Raw genomic sequence first — 21,718 nt, forward strand, 5'->3', positions numbered from 1 at the left:
AATAAAAGCCACCTGCTCCTCATTTCAAGTGTTCCTGAGAAAACTCTCCTCCACTCTTCTGGCCTAAGGAAGGCAGGGCTCAGCAAGAGATTGTCTTGCTGGAACCACAGTCAGGCAGCTCTACCTGGCCGACGGGGAAGGGCATGGAGACATCCATCCACCTATTGGTTGATTTCTCCCGTCTGTGGAGTTGCCAGCTTCAGTTAGCACAGCCACCAGCCAGGAAAATTTGCTCAGGTATCACCATTTGGGCAAAAATATAATAAGATAACTAAATTTTCTGATACATTAAATGTGATCCTAAGCCAGATACATTTTTGACTATTCATTGATCTGCGTTATTTTTGCCACTGAACCCTTCCATTAGAGAGGGAAATTTATAATATAGTGTGACATTACCTCTTAATTTCCTGACCTGACCATGGATTTTCTTAAACTCTATTTTGCTCTGGTTTCTACATATGTTAATTAGCAGAACTGTAAAGGTTATTATGAAAATCCAAAAAATGAGACCTAATAAAGAGGCTTCCACTTAAAAAAAAAAAGCAGAGGTTATTAAACTAGCAAGTCTTGATCAAATATAATTAGAAGAAAATCCATGGGTAAATTTTTATTTAACATGTGTAAATTAAAAAATGTTTCAAAACCTAATACCTCCAGTTATCTTCAACATTTCGCTTTTTTTTTTTACATCTGATTTCCACCATCAAATTGTCTATGGAACTGTATAGTGGCAAAGTGCCTCTAAACCCAAACATCAACCTGTCCACAACTGAAGAGTATTCAAAAGAAAACTAAAGACACTGTGGGAGTATTATTTGGAAGATATGCAATGTTAGCAAATTAGATAAAAAGAGAATCTTTCTTTTCTGCCCATTTACTTTCACTATACAAGTCCCAGGACTTCCAGATAGGAGAAGGCTAGAACTATCCAGTATGGGTGAGGTCGTGAGCACTTGGAATGTGGCTGGTCTGAACCAAATGTGCAGTAATTGCAAAGTGCACACTGGATTTGGAAGACTTGCGTGTAAAACAAAAGCAAACTATGTTATTTTTTAATTACATTTTGAAAGAACATTTTCAATATTTTAGATTAACAAAATCTACCAATACAAATTTTGCCTCTTCCTTTTTAATTTAAAAAAATAAGACTACTAGAAAATTTTAAATGACATATGTTGGTTTGTATTACATTCTACTGGACAGCACTGTGCCACAGCAAAGAGGAGATGGAATTCCATACATCACAAAAAAGAAACAGAGCATGGGGGAGGGAAAAAAAACACACTTCTGTTGTCATTATTTAAAAATAAAAACCCACTGCTTACTAAAATTAGACTCATTAAAATAAATATCTTCAAAGACGCAAATGAACTGCATATGAACATTGGGCAATGTAATCCATCAATAAGCATTCTTGGTTCACAACATTCCCCCACATGTCATCGTCCAAACAAATCAAAGAAATCAATTAAAAGTGGTTATGGAGTGTGAAGTCATCCTCTAAGCCAACCATGGAGAGCAGTCTCTCTCCAACTGCTCACTGACAGGCATAGAACGTACTCACTTGTATTTGTTGTGTTAAATCCATCTGCAGTTATTGTTGGCAGACATGGAGAGGTGTGTAATAACAAGACAACTGACAAAGTAGTGAATCAAGAAGACAGATAATCCATCCAAGATGCGCTGTCAAGAACAAATATTGACAATGGTATATGCCGTCACACTCCATGCAGTGGGCTCTGTACCCACTAAATGTCAGTTCACAAAGCACAGGCAAGGTGTCACTGCATTTATTTGTTGGTCAATGTATGCTGAACGCCCTTGCTGCCTGCTTGCCTGCTTCCTCTGTGAGACTAGGAGGTTCTTTGCAGAAACTACCCAGGACTTCTACGTTCCTATCACAGTTAGGACTTTCACTTCAAAGTGACGGAAACCTAAGTTAAACCAGACTAACAAGAAAAGGGGATATGTTTCATGCAAATGAAAAGCCTGAAGTACTTTAATGTCCAGTATCAAGACTGGGATGACAATTCTCAGGGGATATAAAGGTGGCTGGCAACTCGGGACTTACGTTTTTTCCTTTTTGCTACCCCTAGATGTCCCAGGATTTTATTTCATTGGCTCTGGTCCTGTTGTATGTGAATCCCTACCAATCTCTGTAGTCAAGGACGTCTGAGATTCCGACTGGTCTCCTACATGGAGAACGTAGGTCCCCAAGGAAAACTGCAACGTTTTTTACCAAAAGACTAGGGAAAAAGATGCTGGGCAGACAAGAAATTATAGGTGACCACTACTCTGAATCCCCATATCTAACCTGCATATAAAGAGACCTATTGATGAGTTTCTACAGTGAATGAACGTACGCATGGATGCACAAGAAAAATCCAATTCATGATGCATGCCAAACAGAAGTGATGTATTTCTAAATTACAGGATATTAATTACATACCTTCGTATAACAAATATTTATTGAGTGCCTACTATTTGCCAGGGTCTATTCTTGCCACTGGAGACACAGCTATGAACAGCAGAGATGAAGTCCAGCCCCCATCAAGCTGCTATTCAAGTGCAGAGGGCGGTACATGCAAATTCACAAAGTGTTGATCACATGAGTGATAAGTAAGAAGAAAAGAAAGCAAGGTAAGGCAATGAGGGCGTGACAGGTGCAGGAAGAACTTTCTGCAATGATGACATTTACAGAGAACTGAAATGCACAGGACATGAAGAGAGGATCCAGGTGAATTCTGGGGGTGGGGGGGATGATCATCCAAAGAGCAAAGTCAATGGAATAGGGGCAGTGGGGGACTTGAAAGGTGTAAGAGTACAGAAGGGCTGAGGGGTGGGTGGGAAGTATATGATGGTATAAAAGACAGGAAATTCAATCAAAGGAGCCCAATCACATACGGCCTTGCCTGTCATGGTCAGGAATTTGGATTACAAACTAGGAGTAATGGAAAGCCATTAGCTGCCAGGGAAAAAAAGATGAAATAACTTGGCAGCTGTGAGAAGCATAGATTATAAGGACACAAGAGGGGAAGAAGAACCATCAGACTGGAAGCTGTTACAAGAATCCAGGTGAGAGAGGAGAGTGCCATGTATCACAGTGGTAGCAGGAGAGGGGATAACGAATGGTCAGAATTGGGTATATTTTCAAAATATCCAATTCAACTGACTGTGAGCAATGAAATGTACAAGGGGGGAGGTGTATATGATCACCTGCTATTTACGCATTTTCATTTAACCTGCTTTCCCACCATATTAAAAATCAGTCATTCAACACTTGTGTTCTCATAGTGCCTTAAGCGAGACATTATAAAGTTAATTTTGTTGCACTGTCCTTCTGTGTTTTTATCACTGTCACCATCATTCTCCACTTTCACACTGGACTATCTTGGAAATTAGGAACCATATTATCATTTTTATATTTCCACAGTCTATCACACTATAAAGCACATAATAGGCTGGAAATAAATGCTTTGGATTAGAAGGATGGGTGGGTGGAGGGTTGGATGGATGTAGAGATGGGTGGGTGGTAGGCAGGAAGGAAGGAAGAGAGGGAATAGAAATGTCAAGCAATTAGCCAGGTGTACAAATGCCCCAGATGACCTTAACTTTGCTAACCTATTACATTTATAAAGAAGTTGGGTAATTTAAAGGATGTTGCTATTATACAGGTACCAGGTACCAATATACCACATCCTCTCAAAAGATGGTCTAGTCAAGGAAGTGATGAAGGAGACAGGTTCAACAATCAGGGCAGCTGATGAGTCTATGCATATGAAAGAATTAGCTCCCTTCTCCTGCACCCCAATTAAAACAGAGCTCCTTGCCTCTTCAGGTACTGTGAACTTCCAGTATGCCCAACTAATACAGTAGATAGAAAAATCCGTATACCTTGTCAAGATTCTCAGGCTTGAGGATACATTCATAAAAACCCAGAGAACATTCTCGATCTCATTCCAGAGCTGCCCATTGTTCCCACTGTTATAGATCCACAGGATAGAGAGGATGTTTAACTTTTCCATAATGTTGGCAGCAGACCCGGAAATGGAATCCACATCTCTAATCTATATCCACATGGATAGACTCCCTCCTTCATAAGAATGCAAGGGTAAATTTTACTATAAACATATCTCTGTTTCTTCAGAGATCCATTTATTTTCAGCAGTCTGGGTTGGCATGCTGTGCAATTCAAAAGCAAATACACATCCTTAAAAAGATTTCCAGACAGTTTTTTTGCTGCCTTCCAATCCACCCCGGTCCCCAGGCACCAGTCATACACAGTCTTCCTAGGTATGTGTCTCAAAAGTAAAAATCATTATTGAATCATCATGGTCACTGAAATTATTTTAATGACAACAGCAAGTATACTCTGGAAAAAAAAACATGCTTATATAAATGCATTTTATTAAAGAAGCCAGCTTGTGATTGGGTGCTATCAGTGATTCTCAGCTGGTGACAAACATACCCCCAGGTACACTTGGCCATATCTGGAAACATTTTGTCCTAACTGTGGGGCGCTCCTAGAATCTGCTGGGCAATATTCAAGCATCCTTGAATGCACAGGGCAGTTCTCACAAGCATCGATCCATGTGAGTAGTGCCCTGCTAAGAAACCTGGTGCTAAATTGTATAATAATTTCCTAAGCAGTCTTCAATAGGGAATATCTACGGATACTTGCTGTTTCTCCTTGAAGCCACGGACGGTCTCGCGTGCTCCATGAGGAAGCATGAGCGGTTGGTGGAAGATGTAAGAGGACCATGATTCTGGAAACAGAAGGGACTTACTATGTGACCCACCTGCTGCAGGTCAGCACTCTAGAAATTTTCCGTGTTAGGTTTTTATTGCTGCATTACAAATCACCAGATATTTAACAGCTTAAAAATAATACCCATTTGTTAGCTCGCCGTTCTGCAAGTGAGAAGTCTGGGCACAGTGTGCCTAGGTTCTCTGCTCTGGGTTTCTCAAGGCCTCAGTCAGGGTGTCAGCCAAGGCTGCATTCCTCGCTGGACGCTCTGGGAAAGAATCCACTTCTAAGTTCATTCAGGTTATTTGCAGAATTCAGCTCCCTCCAGCTGTAGGACTGAGGTCCCCATTTCTTGGGGCCGCCAGCTAGAGGCCACTCTCGGCTGCTAGGGGCCACCTGTGCTTGATATCCAAAGCCAGCTACAGAGACGCTCACATGTCCAATCCCTCTAGCTAAGAACCTCTTTGACTTTTCCTGATTCTGTACGATCATAGGACTATCAGGTTGGACCTACCCGGAAAATCTCCCTATCTTAAGGTCAACTTATTTGAAGCCTTGACAACATCTACAAAATTCTCTTCCCAGCAATACATGCATAATGACTGGATAACTGGAGAGCCATGTCTGGACACCAAGAGCTACAGTTTGTACATGGCACCATCAATGTCACTTCCCTCTCAAAGCAGTCCATCAATAGGGCTTCCCTCCACCCCCAACTCCACTTTACAGGTAAGGAAACTAGATTCCCAGAGAGGTGATAATTTCCCAAAGCTGAGTGAGGAATAGATGGGAACTCTCTATTATTTTCACAACTTCTTGGGAGGCTAAAAGTATTTCAAAATAAAAGGTCTTCAAAAAGAGTAATTTCACAGAGATCTCGTAACAATTAAAAACCACGGGCTTCTAAAATCTCATGCATTTTAACATGCCAACCTGCCCTCTTAAACTATTGCACAGGCATTTCTAAGGTGACAGCACCTCTGAAGCCACTGGCATTTATCTGGAACAGGGATTCTCAATTTTGACTGTGCATTAGAACCAGCTGGGGAGCCACCTAAAAACTACACATGCCAGGGCTCCATCCCCAGATACTCAGCTTCAATTGGTCTGGGGCAGGATCTGGGCATACATGCTTTTTAAAGCTCTCTATGCTAAGAATTACTGATTTAGACATGATTTCATCATTATTACATAGGCAGGAATAAACAGAAATTAGTATTTGCTTTACACACAAAAAGAGTCCTTTTAAAAGCATGGAATTCATTTTGCTTCAATGCGTCTTACTGAAAAACAGTGGCTGTAAAGCCCTGAGATAAGACTAAGATATAGGAAAGTATAGGAAACACATGTGTATATAAGATATACGTGTGTGTGCGTGTGTATGAAGAGCAAGAGCGCATTTAAGTAGAAATTTCTCTCCACCACATTTCTGTGTTGCCTGAAACAGCTCTACACTAAATAAAGGTAGGGGATCAATTGTGTTCATCGTTATCAACAGAGAAATTAATTTGGGGTAACCATTTGTCTCCTGGAAGTGGCAAAGTACCATATGAAAGGGAGATGAGGAATCATAAAACCACAGAATGAACCCACAGATGCTACAAAGCAGTCTGCTGTCAGAGAACTCGGGAAATCCCTGGAGAGATAATCTCCTTTTACTAGATCGTGCCCATCTCTTTTAAGTGACTTCTCTCAAATAAGGGTAGCCGACTTCCAGTAAATTAGTGGTGTGCGTTATATAATTTATATTAGGAAGCATGCCCCCTTGACTCATACTGGTAATAAGGGCAGATAAAATATTCCAGACTCAGTGGCATGAATAAGCAATCAAAAGAATTCAGCTGCAAATGAAATCCTTCGATACATCAAAGGCATCCCTTCAGGAGAGGTGAGCATGCCATCCAGATAGAACACTCTCACCAGACTTGTATTATGGTATTTAAGCAGAGTCTGCCCTGTAATTGGATAGAGAAACCATGGGAACAGGCTTTCATGGAAATAACTTGATATAACTGAAAGGGACGTCCTGGGTTTGTGGACAGAGCTGGGTGGGAAGCCCAGGCAAATTGTTTTGGTCATTGGGCAGTGCTTCCTGGGCCTCATTACGTTTGGACTTTAGGAATTAATCAGTACCACTTTCTCTTAAATTGTTTATTGTCGATGGTGGGAAATCATGCAATTTTACCAGCACATCTACTCCATTGGAGAGAATCATTCTGCCAAGTGACTTCCTTAGGCTCACGGAAAACAAAGGTGAAATGAGTTCACAGTAACTCTGCATGATTTACCACCACGGTAATAGCCAGTGAGGCTGGGTGGCTAATGTTTATATCAGCAAGGAAATTTCTGGCCAGAGCTGATGTCTAGTACGTGTTTGGCGCCTCAGCTTTTCATGAGGTGGGTCTCTTGGTGTCTCTTTCTCTCTTGTGGAATATAGAATTGCATGCAACTAAGAAGACATATATATGCATGTTCTCTTCAGCAATAGCAAAAAACTGGAAACAAATATATTAACCAGAAGGAATGATTAATTATGTAGCGGTTAAAAGAATTAGATGTACATGTACTGAAAAGAAGGAAAGCCAAGATATACATTATTTTCAAGCACTCCCCCTTCCCATCAAACAAAATGCTTCAGGTATTGGCTAATACCATCTATGTACGTTTTAAATGTCCACACATGCATGCACATGTATTTGTGCACACATTGCACACACACACACATAGATGTAATAAACTCTAGTTTCAAAAGGAGCTTCAAAGCAATAACTGGAATCGTTGGCTTGCTGTGCCTCATCCCTGACTTCCTTCCATGCATTAATTCACTTATCAATACTTAAGTGAAGACATAATTTGCTCTTGTTCAGATATACAGATGAAAAAAAAAAGATATACAGATGAATTGAGTGTGGTCATCTGAGGATCTGAGGCTTACAGAGAGCAAATAAAGTCCAGGGCTCCATACACTTATTCTCATATAGGATATATGTTGTGTATGTGTGTGTGTGTGTGTATAATATATATATAATATATATAGGATATAGGTTATAACTGTGGTGTCACTGCTGAGTAAAGGCACATGAGACACAGGCACCTAAGGAAATGTTGGATTCCCCTCTGGAACTCAGAAGGTCCTCCATGCAGAAGGAAAACCAGCAAGGTCAAAAAGCTGAGTCAGAGAAAGACAACAGTGATGATGTCACTGGGTACCTTGGATCCAGCCTTGCTCAAAGCTAGCCATCCTAAGACAAGGAAGGAGGGAGGGGTGGAGGGGGGAAGCATGAATTAGAATTATCTCAGAGCCAAGAAATATATTTTCTTATGCCTCACCTAGTTTGAGATGGAGTTCTACTTGCCAGTGAAACTTCTAGGGCATACAAACAAGAACAATCTGCACTTCGATTACATAAGCCACCTGCCTGACCCTTTTAGTATACGTATTGGCTGATGTGAGTTAGAGCACAGACAGTAACACTTATATGTCATGATGCATTCCATAAAGCAAAAAATAATTGTCCTAAAGAGGTTTCAGCAATCCCGTTTCCCCTGAGAAGATTCTTTGTGGATACGTTTAGGACACTGATTCAGTCAACAGTGCCCCCTGGGTTGGGATCACCTGTGAAATTTTTTTCTGAATCCCCAAATGGATACCTAGGCTCTACCCAGGACCCATGGAATTCTCTGAGGGAGAGCCTAAGTGTAGGATGCTGGGGGTTTGTTTTTGACATGTCTAGGTCTTTAGCATTTCAGCATGGAGGAAAAAATGCCACTTTAGACCTTGAATAAGCACAAACTCCCTGGCAGTTACAGGTTATGAAGGGCTTGGTCTGTGTCTTAGCTGAATTCTCCTTTCCACGGCCAGTTTTAATAACTCAGGAAGTGCTCAATAAATAGAAACTATTATTATTATCTTGGCTAAAACTTTCCCTCCCGCCTGTGGGTGGTAAGGAGGGTTGGCATTAGCCAGCTTTGGAAGCTCTGTTATGGAAGGAGGCTTGCAATAACGATGATTATTCCTCTCTCGTTACCACTACCAACATTATTACTATGTGCTTAGGCTCTGTTTTAAGCATTGCATGTAGACTATTTTCTTCCAGTTCACCATCCATAAGCCCTGTTATCCTCAGCTTACCAATGAAGAAAATAAACAGAGAGGATCAGTAATTTGAGCTGAGTTGTGCGGTTAGTAGAGTCCAGAACTGGGACTTCCATGTCTGAGCTCAAAGCCAGTACACTACATTGCTGTACTGTGCGCACACCAATCCAAACCTTTATGTGTTTGTTGATCCTTCCTCTTTGATTCTTTATCTTTCTCTCATTTCCTTTCTTCATGGTAGATAATGCAGTGGTTACATTCCCCCACAGAATCTCCAAACAGCCTAGCAGGATGTTACCACCACCCAGGTGCCCTTTCCCTGTTCTGACAGGCTTGATGAAGCTCCAGAATTGGAGCCATTTCCTTCCCAGAACCCTTCCCAGTCCCAAAGTCAAGAGCAGTCAAAGGACAGAGCACCCAGTGCATGTTGGGCTAAGCAGTCTTCCGGAGAGAGGAGGAGTTATCATCCACATCACAGATGAGAAAACAAGTGTAGAGCCATGCAGAAAGCACAGTACTCACAATGCTGGAACCCCAGGGTGTGAGCTCCTCCAGTGGCCACCTTCTAACAGGCAGGGAGTGCAGGGGAAGGGTCAGCTCTCCGCCCTCCCATATGAGCACCCTGGGATCCTGCTCTCTGGCAAGAATCTTGGCTATGTTTTCAAAAAGAGATTGGCTGGCATTCTGCTTAAAGTATTGCTACAAGCAAATAATTGTCTTCACAAATCACCTCTGAAGAGTGGCCAAAAAAACAAAAACAAAAAAAAAAAAAAAAAAAAAAAAAGAACCCTTTTTACCCTTGATGAATCAATAACCTAAGAAAACATCTCTGGTTTGGGTCAGCCTGTATCCAAAACTTAGCCATACAGCCCAGTCTAATCCTTAATTTCACATGATCCTCTCAAGGATCTGTAAAGTTACAAGGGGGTGTATGTAATTCAGCAAACCCCTGCCTGGCTAACGAGGCCCCACAAAGCACGAGAGCCCAGTCTCTTTCTGCCTGTCTGGACTAAGGTCATTTAACTTCAACCCTTTTATGAATGGAAACCAGCTTTCTAAAGGCTGCTGGGCAGGCAGTGGCCAGCAGCAGACAACTCAATGGCTGAGCCTTCTGAGTCATAAAATACTTCTGAAAAGGAGAGATCAAAGCTTCCCTACCGCCTATTGAAACCCAACTGTTTCCAAAGCTCCTCGCAAGGACCCAGGCTCTCCAATGGATGGGTCCCCGCAGTCACGGTCTAAAGAGGCCACCACTAAGAAAGACATGAGGACACTGGGGCAGCCAGCCATGCAGGAGAAACACCACTTATGGTTTAATTGTTGGGGACAAAGAAAAAAGAAACGAAAGAAAAACTAAAAGACAAAATTAGGTTGATGTGTCAGGAAGGGAGGCTGGAGGGATCTCCTGCAGCCTTGATCATGGCACAGTTTCCACTGAGGTCCTGACTCAGTGCTGAGGCTGGGGCCTAATCAGAGAAGACAGAAGATGCCCTCAGAGCACTCCTCCACTCTTGCCCACTGGGCATTTGCTGAGGTTACTCATCAAAGGTAAAGGACCAAGTACCCTTAGTACAGATCTGGGCAGGAAAGCAAGACGGTGGCAGTTTCTGCATGCTTGGTCGCTTGCTCTTCACATTGTGAATGGAGCTTGGTGTCAGAGTTTATTAAGCAAGGGGTGCATTTCCCTGACTGGAGCACCTGGTAATTAGGTTTATCAGGTCCCAATAAAGTCCAGTTAATCGTAGATCTAGCAATTGCTCTTTTACGGTTTATGCAGAAACCTGGACAAGTTGTTGATGAAAGCATGCCTTAAAGAGGGGGGAGTAGTCCAATTAGTATACAATTCCACCTCTTGGAGCTTCACAATACACATTAGCATATTAAAAGGTGTGAAATGTGTCACACAGAAGACTCTGTCTAATTGCATGTAAACCTCACGTTTTCCTCACTCTATGGGACTTCATGGCCATGAAACCACTTATATGGTCATGAAATCCTTTTATCCCTGGAGCATCTCTCACTAGTTAGAAATCAATACATAACTATCTTTTTTTTTGGGAATCATTGCTTTGATTTTCCTGTCACTACCAGACTGTAAAGAGACACTACTTGGGGGGAAAAAAAAAGTTTCCATGACCAAAGTTATGAAAGTTCTAGGTTTAAACAAAGGTCTTTAATGTAGGGCATTTCTAAGTTGTTAATATGCTAATGTGCAAGGTAAAGCTCTGAGAGGTAGCCTTAGCACTAAGCTTGACTATGCTTCCTCCCATTTTTAAAACTCTACTCCATGAACTTTTTCTATAAACTCGATTATGGCATCCAACTTGTTTGCAACTTTATCCACTGTGCCCTGAATGGAAGCTCATCAATAGTTGTTGAATAAAGTAGTTACTCAATGCGTCTTTCCAGTCAGCTCTTAAAACAGGACATTTCCATTAAGTTTCAGAAATGGGGTCACACCAATAGCATTTTCTTCCAGCAGCAATTATTAACACAATTTGTGTATATGTTCATTGTCTCGATCCAATGGTTCTCCAACGTTAGTATGCGTTAGGAACCATTTGGAGAATTAAAAACACATTCCTGACCTTAGCCTCTTTGACCTTCTGCTGTGGGTTAAGAAATTCACATTTTCAACACCTCAGGCAAAGTTAAGGCAGCTGATCCAGCACTCTGAAAAACACTGTCCTAATAAAAAAGACCTCTAGGGTGTAAGATTTTTGAGCAGAAAGGCCTTTTGGATCTCTCAGTCTGTAGGAAGATAGACACAAGTCCGTTCTATCCTCTCAGAAGACAGAATTAAGAAATACAGGTGAAAGTCATGAGAAGGTAGGCTGTAGTTCAACATCAAGAGTCTCCCAACAACGGTGAGGGCTTCCTGGAGGTCATCCCATTCTCCTCACTGCGGTAGCCAAGGAGAGGCTGGATAAGGTAGAAGGGATGGCAGATGGTGATTAGATTAATTGTGACGCCAAGATTCTGCAACAAAGGCTGCAAACCCAGATACCTTCCCATAGTGCAAGGCAGTCAGATGTAGGGGCAGTGGTGAGCTGGAGGGCACGTGCTCCTGTGTAAAGGCATTCAAAAATTTTAAAAATAATCCTGCCTGGACATCACGGTGGGCAGGACTCACTCAGGGAAGTTTGCATCTTCTGTTTTTTCCATTATCCTAAGTAAATAACTACCTGCTCAAGTCCTGAATAAACTGAGCCCTGTCAGTTGTGCGGAAGGGAGTGTATTTTAAGAAAATATTTTAAGCACAGTTTAATTCTGAATTATTGAGGAAAATTCTCTGCAGGAGAAATCCTCACTGGATACGTACATATACAGGTAGGCATGCACGTACCTACGCATATATTTTACTATTATAGTCCTCCCATGCTTTCTCATTCTCTCCTGGGGCTTCCTTGGCAATCAGGATCATAGTTAGTTTTCGCCTTGGTACTCTATTATTGAATGGTGACCTACTGTCCTTTTACACACTGCATGCTTTCCAGGAGGCTGCTGCATTATAGAATGCCCTAAAGGCATTCTGATGCCAGCCATCCACCTCCACCGTTGCAGAAAACCTGATGTAGAGACTTCAAGTGGAAGAGGCTCTACCTATCAGTCTCTTTCACCTCCTGTCAGCTTCCGTATCAAGGCAAGAAGAGTTGCTTGTCTCCTCTGAGTCGTCTCTCCACAAAGCATTTAGAGGTCTGTCCCTCTCCTGAACTCTTAAAATCATTCACTGTTCTGAATCTGTCACAGTAGTTATTAATTAACTTTAGCAAAGGTATGAACCCTTTGTTTGGCCAAAGAAGCAAGGTGATTTCAATGTGTTCCAGGTGGCTAGAAGGATGGAGAAATGTTCCTCCCACCATGATTATTGCTCTCCACCACCATCTCTCAATGTTCCTCGTGAAGTGTCCCCTGCCTGAGCTCACATGATTTCACAGTGTTCACTACTGCTATTTGCTAGTGTTTCACAAGCAAATCAATGCATTGTTGGAGATTCAGAGCCATAATAAGAGAGATACTAAGCCAGCAAAGCAGTGTTTTTGCTCAGAACTCTTTTTTTTTCTATTTACAGAGAAAAGGAAAAAACACCACGGTGTAGGCTGGAAACATTTATACTATCTGTCCATACGATATGGATAGATCACAAAAGAGAATATACAAATGGCCGATCCACATAAGAATTAGAACTCAACTTCAGCAACCATTAAGACAACACAAACTAAACCCATATAACATGGTACCACGCCACACGCATCGATTCAGTAGCTAAAATGGAAAACACAGACAATAGTAAGTGTTGGTGAGGATGTGGAGTGACTGGAACTCCCATACACTCTGATGGCAGTGCAATTAGTACAACCAGGACCAACAACTCAAAACAATGTGTCCATCTGCTCACGAAGAGGCATATATAAGAATGCTCAGCAGTACTCCACGACAGCCCACAGCAGGGACAACTTAAATGCCCATCAACAATTAAATGGAAACATTGTGAAATAGTCGTAGGAAGGAATACTGTATAATTTTACTTATGTAAAATAAGTAAAAAGGGCAAAGTTAAGCTAAATTAGAAGTTAGGATAGTGATTACCTCTGGAGGCAAGTGACTGGGGAGGGGACACAGCTGGGCCTTTTGGGGCACTGGTAATGTTTCATCTTGGTGGTGGTTACATACGGGTGTAAACATTGTGTAAATTCATTAGGCTGTACTCTATGTTTTTGTATTTTTCTGTATATACTTTTGCACTTTTCTGTATACATTATACTTCAACACAAGGTTACATAGAGTATTCAGAGCGGCATCAGTTTCTCAGTTGTGTTTCTATTCTCTTGCATGCTTTTTTCTTTCTTTTTTTTTTTTTTAAATTGAGTGTGGGTGTATGTGCTTATGTTTCACAGTTGTTTGGCAGGGTCATGGAGAGGTGGGTAATGCAACGAGGACAAGCGTGATTCTCACTCTACCCCATAGCAAGTGGATCTGGCCAGGGTCAACAAATTAGAGTCAGATGCCTAGAGTGGCACTGGCCTGAGAAATCATTTTACGTGATTCAGGAGAGGAAATTGAGACCTAGAGAAGTAAAGTTATTTAACTAAGTACGTGCAGCTGGTTTGTTGAGCAGTGGAGACAGAATTCGAATTTCATGATTCCAATTCACCTCAGCCTCCGACACAGGCAGACGTAGTCGTCAATTCTTTCACATCCATCCCAATTTTTACACCACAATGGAAAATTTTTAATTTCCTATGTGTTTAGTGATCATTTGCTCCCTGCAAATTTCCTCCTTAGAGAAATAACCAGATATCTATTAATAGGAGACAACTAATCAGATTTCCTATCATTCACAGAGATTGGAATTCCAAGAGAGCTAAGTACGAGGTGGCTAACTACGTTTTGCTGGAACTAGAATAGCTATAGGGCAATGATTCTCTGCCAGGAACTGCTAGGGCATTTTCCTTGTATGAAGTCATTTAATCCCCACAGCCCTGTGATGTAAACCCTCTTGTTATTCCATTTTAGAGATGAAGACACTAAGACACATAGAGGTTATTACTTTGCCCAAGGTCCTACCAGTGAGTGCTGGTGTCCTGGACAGTCTACTCTTAACCACTATGCTATGTGGAATGGGATAGTTTAAGCTGCTATGGTGAGATGCCTAACCTCCTGAAAATGTTAGGATACTGGAACAGATAGGAGAGGGGGAAATATGGAGAATGCTCAGAAATGAGAAGACTCATCATCACATTCAAGCCAAACAAGAAATCCCAGGATTCGCGTGTGTGCGCGCGCACGCGCGCAATCATGTTAGAATATATAGGTCATTAGTAAGTCTTATTGATCATTTAAATAGATCAAGCTTAGTTAGAAATTGTTAAATCCTCACTTTGCTCTGTGCTTCAAAGAGTATACCAAAGAGTATCAAAACTCTGCGATGAGAGGTGTTTGCTAAAGTTCAGGCCACGATGTGAAAAAAGAAGTTAAATAATAAAGTTTTGACTAGCGAAGGACATGGGGGTTTTCATTCACCAGCACCTACTTCAACCCCTCTTGCTCTGTGTCCTGCTGTGCTGTGTGCATTACTAACTACATCCTCAAACGGGCTTTCTCACACTTTCTTCTTCCAGCCATTCCAGAGCATGACCACGATGCGTCTCAACAGACACAGACTCTGATGTCAGTTCAAGACACTTCTCAGTTGCAATGTGAACCCAGAACCCATTTAGTGCCTCACAGATTTGATTGAATCCTGAAACAAGTATCCTTTACTCCAATATCCTTGGCCTAGAGCTCAACTGCTGAGGATTACACAGAGAGGAAATAACACTTGTCCCAGATACTTTAAGTGCTCTGCATCCCTGGATGCCACATTCAATCCTGCCAGCCCTCAAGCACCCCATACCACATTCTAAAAGGATGTCTTATGTGAGCAGGACACGAAAAGATTAGTTAAAAGAAAACAAAAGGCCTCCCTTCTACAGTGAAGGTTGGGCTTCACGGGGCTGCTGAACACAACTTTGCATTGAAATACAGTTTTCCCATTTCAAAGCACTGTAGAGGCATGCGGCTTGTTAGATTTATATAATGCCTGGGTCTCCCAAGACTTTACAAAGCGAATGGCATCCATCAAATTAATTTCCTTGGGGATCGTCTCAAACATGGAGAATAAAGAGGCCCAGACCATTAAACATCAAAAGAATGTTCTAAATGGTAATTAAAGTTCTATTATATTTTCTTTTTCTGGGAGCAGATTAGATTAATTCAATTGAGAATATTATAAGTATCAAAGCTGACAGTGTGAATGTGTCGAGTTGGCTGGGAGAACACTTAATATTGCAGACATCTGTTCATTCAAGTTACACAAAACACACGAAAAGTGGGAGTCGACCCAGAGGGTGGGGTACTTACCAAGCCAGCACAGGTAGACACAGCGACGGAGGAGGAGCTGTCATTTCTGATAAATCCCTGATAGAAACATCGCTGCACTGTGGGTTCCCGAGTCTCTGAAGCACCATCTTTTCCAAGTACCTGGACAATAAAGTGACTGCTCAAAATCGCCGAGGGCTTAAGTTCTAAATGTAGCTCCTGTCCAAATGCTGAAAATCGGTAATGCAGGGAGCTGCTGGCACTCTGCGCCGATCGCTTTTTCCTGCCGTTGTGCAAAATGTCATGTGAAATATATGACCCGCCCGAGTCCACTTCTACCGGCGTGACAAAGACGTAATCTGCAACGGGAAAGGTTTAGCTGTCAGCACCCAGAACTCACAGTGCCGAAGGGTCACTTTTCCAATGGGCTGGCAAAGCGCAGCGTACAGCTCGCAGGTGTCTTTGTTCCTATCGCCACGCACCTAGATTAACAGCAATTCAGAGCAGCTCATGAAGGGAACGCTGTGGCCTTTGCAATGCGCGCCGTGACAGTAATTCCTACAAAAACTAAAAGTCAAGCACAATCTTCATGAATCTCAAGAATGTTTGTGGAAAATGCCACAACTTTCTCTCATGGTCTGGAGGGAGACAGATGGACTTAGTATGTGAGTCAGAGCCATCCATACATAAAAAGTGATTTTTGGAGACAAAATATCTGCAAAACCACAAGAGTAGAGAAAAGAACAGTTTTTTTTTTCTCGAGGAGATTAATATCTTCGTGCTTCAACTGAATTGGGAGCATTTGGGGAGGCCGAGTTTAAATTTCAAATGATAACACAATGCTGAGTAACTTGAGATGACATCCCAGATAAGGAGCAAGTACCAGCGGTTTCATATTTCCGATATTAAGTATATATGATAATAAAACCCCAGCACTCGTAGCGCTCTGAACATTTTACTGAGCTTTCACAGGGACAATCCCCTTTCATTGTAAACATAAAATATAGTGGATGCATAAAAATGTCTCAAAATTGTCAGAACTTTCCTATAGAGTCTGATGTTTAAAATTGCTCAGACATGTTGGTGGGGGAGTGTCAGTCAGGGGACACCTGGAAAGGCATGTTTAAAAATACTTTCCCCACTGCTCTCTAGAGCAGCACTAATTGCTGCTTGTTCTCAAGAGGAGGAGCTTAAACACACACACACACACACACACACACACACACACAACTATTTGCTGCTGGAAAATTGAGAAGCCGGCACACTGTTTTCTATCACAAAATGTTGAAACTGAAAAGTATCATCAAAAAATGATCTGGAGTATGCCTTCCGCGTGTTCAAACACACTCTGCGTTTCCACTTTCTAGGCACAGAATGGGAAACTAATTTGGAAAGTGTTTAGAAAGATTCCGAATAACTAAGAGGCATGTTTGAGTCACTTGGGTCCTTGGTTACTGGAGGAGGAAAAGAAAGAGGAATTTCCCTTTTTCCCAAAATAGTCAACAACCAAATAAGAAAAGCCCAGGAATGAACAGAAGCCCTGTAGCTCACAGGGATCAATGAGTGAGATTCTAATTGAGCCTACGTTTGAGGAAAAAAAATATATCCCATCAGGATCATAATTTTCAACTGCTTTCTTCAGTATGAACCATCTGTGACTCTTACTGCTTGAGCAACTTCCATTCTCACAATGTACTTTATGTCTCGCTTCTCCCATTTTCTGACTCCTTTAACTAGAAATACTATCTAACTGACACACATGGTAAAAAAAAAAAAAAAACAACTGGAAAACTTCTCCTCTCTTAACCTTAAAAAAAAAAAATGAGCAGGCCACACACTATTTCTCTTTTAAAAATCTGCTGCTTTACAGGTATGCGACTCTTGGTTAAATGCAACTCTTTCTCAGCCAAAAACCACCTCCTTCCTCCCCATACAAAAACCTAAGTGGGAAAACCCTGCCTGCACGTGCTCCAGTCTCGGCAAGATGATGTTCCGTATACCTCCTAGTCCAAACCCACCTGAAGCTCTGCCTGCTTCTACTTAGGAGGCCATGGGATAGCCTTATCCAGCCGGCCTTCCAGGCAATCAGCCCACAAAGCCCCCATGCAGTGAGCTCCGTGACAGTAATTCCTACAAAAACTAAGTCAAGCCCCAGAAACAGCTACTGGTTTGTTTCCAAGCAGAGAATGAGCAGGTGGATGGTAATATTCCAGTCCTCACCAGAAAAGGAGGCAGTCAGAGCCGCCGGTAGAGAGTGATCTAACCAGTCAGCTCAGGGGCTCACCGAGGATGAGATCCTTACAGGTGGCGGCTGCAACAGAGGGAACTATATGCGTGCGGAACAATGGGGGGTTGTTTTAAAAACTGCAGCCAGCCTCCCTGATTGGAGAAAAAGTGAATTTCTCAAGAGTTAATTCCTAGCTCTCTCCTGTCCCCTCGCTCACCCACATCTTCCCAGTCCTTCCTCCATGACCCTGCCATTGCCCAACACCCCGCCCCCAACCGCCCCAATAGGAGATAACCCTGCAAGGCTTAAACATTCTAGAATCTGAGTTGGATGTCAAGGTCTTGCTAGACGCCTGGATCAGCTGTTCTCCTGAAGCTGGTGGGACAATGGCAACAAGGATTTTCCATTGGGCGCCCCAAGAAGTTAGTATGTGATAGAGGTGCAGGGTGTTCTGGAGATTTGCAGTTGGGAACCTCAGAAGATCTCAAGCTACCTGCTTTCTTCTAGTACAGTTTCGGGGAATCCCTGACACAAGGGCAGGGGAAAAGGGAAGGAAGATGAGGAGCACAAGCGGACGGGAGAGTGAGAAGGAAAGATGGGGGAGGGGGAGGGCGCACCAAGAATTAGTTTCCCGGAAGAGGAAAGGAACCAGGGAGGTGCCGTTTGATATCAACCACCTCGTCCACTTCCTAATTTCTCACCGCAGTGAGGATTTTTTCTTTAAAAAAAAACCAAGCCATCTGTGAACGAAGGCAAGTGCTGTTTTCTCATTTATGGGACTTACAGCTTGAGGCATTGCTTCTTTTGATAAGTTCAGAGAGTCCTTGCCACATCCCCAGCAGCCACCCGCCGACAGGAGCTCTTTCCGGGACGCGCGCACACCTGCCCGGTTGGGGTGGGGGGTGGAGGTGGAGGTGGAGGGAGCGCGCCCCCTTACTTTTCTGTCTCTGGGGCGGGGGGGGGGCGAGAAGGGGCGAGTGCCCGGAAAGGCCCTCCTGGGGTGGGGAGCAGATACGCACCGACGTTCCGTCCGCCGCCGCCGCCGCCGCCGCCGCTGCTGTCACCGGCTAGGGCTGCGGCGACCGACGCACAGCAGAGGCAGCACAGCTGGAGCGCCTGCAAGACAAGAGGGGGCCCCGCGCGTGAGCGGCGCCCGGGGCCGGCGCCGGGCGCCCCCCGCCCCACCCCGCGGCGCGCCCCCGGCGGGCACCTGCCTTGGCCACGCGCCGCAGCCCCGCGGGACCCCCCGGCCGGCCGGCGCGGGCGGCGGGGAGCGCGCACGCGAGCAGGAGGGCGCACTCCATGGTCAGGTGCGGGCGCGGCGGCTGCGGGCGGCCGGACGCGGCGGGCGGAGCGCACGGGCGGCGCGCATTCTCCCCGCCGGCCCGGCGCGCGGCGCTCCAGGTGCGGCGCCAGGTGGGAGCCGCCGCCGCTCGCCTCCCCGCGGCCGCCCGCGCGCCCTCCCCGCCGCCGGCGCCCGCCCTCCCGGGCCACGCGGGCTCCCGCGCTCCGAGCGCAGACGACCGGGGGCTGTGTCCGCGCCCGCCGCCCGCCGCCCGCCCGTGCGTCTGTCGGTCCGCGTGAGCGTCTGAGGCTCCCGGGGAGAGCAGCGCCAGCTGGCTCCCCCAGCGCGCCGCGCCGAGCCGAGCGCCCGCCTCTCCACCGCACGGTGATTGGCGACCAGCGGCTCCCGGGCCCGTCCGAGCCCCCGGGCTGGTGCAAGGGCGTGGGATCCCCGCTGCCGCTCGACGGGGGGAGGCGGGGGGCGGGGGGCGGGGGAGGGCGGGGAGCGCCCCGGGTCGGGCTCGGAACACGTAATCCCCGCGCACGGCGGGCAGGGCGGCGGCGGCGGCGGCGGCGGGGGCGGGCGCGGGCGCAGGTACGCGGCGCGGCTGCCCTCGCCGCCGCACACCGCCCCGGGCCGGGCCTGGCCGGGGTGCCCAGCCTTGGGGCGCGACCCCCTCCCCGCTTTAGCTCCTTTACCTCAGGCCCTGTCATGGCAAGGCGAGGGGACAATCAACCCCTCGACAAAGACTAGGACAGTGGGCTCGGCCGGGCTGCGGAGAGCCCAGCGACACCCCAGGAACCCAGTAGCACCCACCCACCCCCCCGCCCCCGGCAGCTGCAGGGCTGGACCGCCAGCCGCGTGGCTGCCTGCAGGGCAAGGCGCGCTGGTGGCGGTGGCCTCGCGGCTGCCGGGCTCTCCCCTCCCTGGGACCACGCCTCCACCTTCTCAAGACGAGTCCTGGCCCCGAACACCGCAACTCACAGCTCAGCCGCAGCAGCAAACAGCGCTGCCGTCACCGTGGACAGTGGGCGTGCGTCTCACCTGCCGCGCGTGCCTCTTCATGGACTCAATACATTTAACTCGATCTTTGCATCCCTGCTGTTGGCGGGGGTGAACGAAAATACAGTCTCCAAGGCCAGGGGGGAAGACTCTCATCGGATAACTCAGCGCTAGAACCCAAATAATCCCAAGTACCACAAGGGAACAGAAGCGGCTCCTAACTTAGAGTACAGCTGCATCGACTTTAGCTGCGGCGGGGATGAGTGTGTATGTAAGGTGTCTCTTCAGAGCTGACATTTCACATAAGACCAAAGAGGGTGTGCTGGTGGTACAAGGGAAGGCGGGCGGCCACCTAAGTGAAGGTCTTCCTGCACAAAAAGTGCTGGCCCTGGAGGGTGAGTTACCGGCCAGAGGGAGAGGCAGAAAGCACATGGCCAAGCCAATAGGACTCTAGGCCAGAGGAAGCTGGGAGAGAGTGTGTGCGTGTGCGTGGAGGACAGCACTATCTCTAGTACAAAGTCTCAGATCATGTGTGGATAGGGACGGGTGGTGCTGAGGTCGGGCCAGAGGAGAGCAAGTAAGCAAATGTGCTAGAATCGGGGTGAATAATGACGGCATCCTGGACCAGGATGGTAGCAGGAGAGGGGACCGTGTACCCTGCGCCAGCCCTAAGAGTACCGACATGGTTGAGATGAGGTCCTCGTCATAGCTTAGTCTGGGTGACAGCTCAGGACGCATCATCGGTTTCTCTGGATGTAGCAGTGACAGGGTAACGTCCAGGCTGCCCAAGTGGAGCACTCCTGCGAGGGGAAAGGCCACACAGTGAGGAAATCCAGGTTGAACAAACCAGGGGGGGGGGGGGCTTCCCAACATAATCTCTTTCAGCTCCAGTGGCCTCCACTTTATAATCTGTGAAACAGGAATAAACACGATGCATCAGAAGGATGGCTCAAGGATTGGCTGTATTTTTCTGAACACTTTATATGGGGGCTTTAGAAGTGAGAACAGAGGATACACTGTATTTCTGGTACTTCATACATCCGATGTCAAATTGTAAGGTGCATCAAAGTCACCTTTGATGGTGGAGCTGGCTTACTATGTAGATTCCTGGACCGTGCACCAAGGACATTCTGATTCAGTAGATTTTGGTGCAGGGCCCAGATATGCATCTGTAGCAAGCCCCTGTGGGTGCTTCTAATACAGGTGACTTCGCTGCTTTATGTGATCTCAGTAAAGAACTGGACACCAAAGGAGTGAACGCCTTGAACCTGATGTGAGTGGCTTATTGCCCTCCCCTGTTTTTCCAGCTGTTCTCCCACACTCTACTAAACCTTTGCACTTCGTAGATTCCCCACCCTCCGATGGTGTGGTACAGAAACCAAAATCCATTTATCACCTACTCATAGCTGGAGAGATCGTAACTTCCAATTCCATCCATTTGCAGATGACTAGGGCCACTTTCTTCTGTAGGGTCAGTATATGAACACTGTAAAGCCA

The 21,718-nt window shown here is 45.3% G+C and overlaps 1 protein-coding gene across 2 annotated transcripts in view; it reads right to left on the reverse strand.

Moving 5' to 3' along the window:
- ADAMTS18 (ADAM metallopeptidase with thrombospondin type 1 motif 18) overlaps positions 1-19,966 on the reverse strand; it is a 135,929-nt gene extending 115,963 nt beyond the window's left edge. The window contains exons 1-3 of one of the 2 annotated variants that reach the window (XM_055305617.1): positions 19,918-19,966; positions 18,954-19,050; positions 15,750-16,066 (exon numbers count right to left, since the gene is read on the reverse strand). In XM_055305617.1, the coding sequence (XP_055161592.1) occupies positions 15,750-16,066; positions 18,954-19,050; positions 19,918-19,932 (429 nt within the window). In that variant the 5' untranslated portion in view covers positions 19,933-19,966. Of the gene's footprint in view, positions 1-15,749; positions 16,067-18,953; positions 19,051-19,148; positions 19,318-19,917 lie in introns of those variants that run through there. The other variant, XM_055305616.1, reaches the window with a different exon arrangement.
- Between the last annotated feature and the right edge of the window lie 1,752 nt (positions 19,967-21,718).

Source organism: Nyctereutes procyonoides, unplaced genomic scaffold, assembly GCF_905146905.1.
Source record: "Nyctereutes procyonoides isolate TBG_1078 unplaced genomic scaffold, NYPRO_anot_genome, whole genome shotgun sequence".
Classification (NCBI taxonomy): domain Eukaryota; kingdom Metazoa; phylum Chordata; class Mammalia; order Carnivora; family Canidae; genus Nyctereutes; species Nyctereutes procyonoides.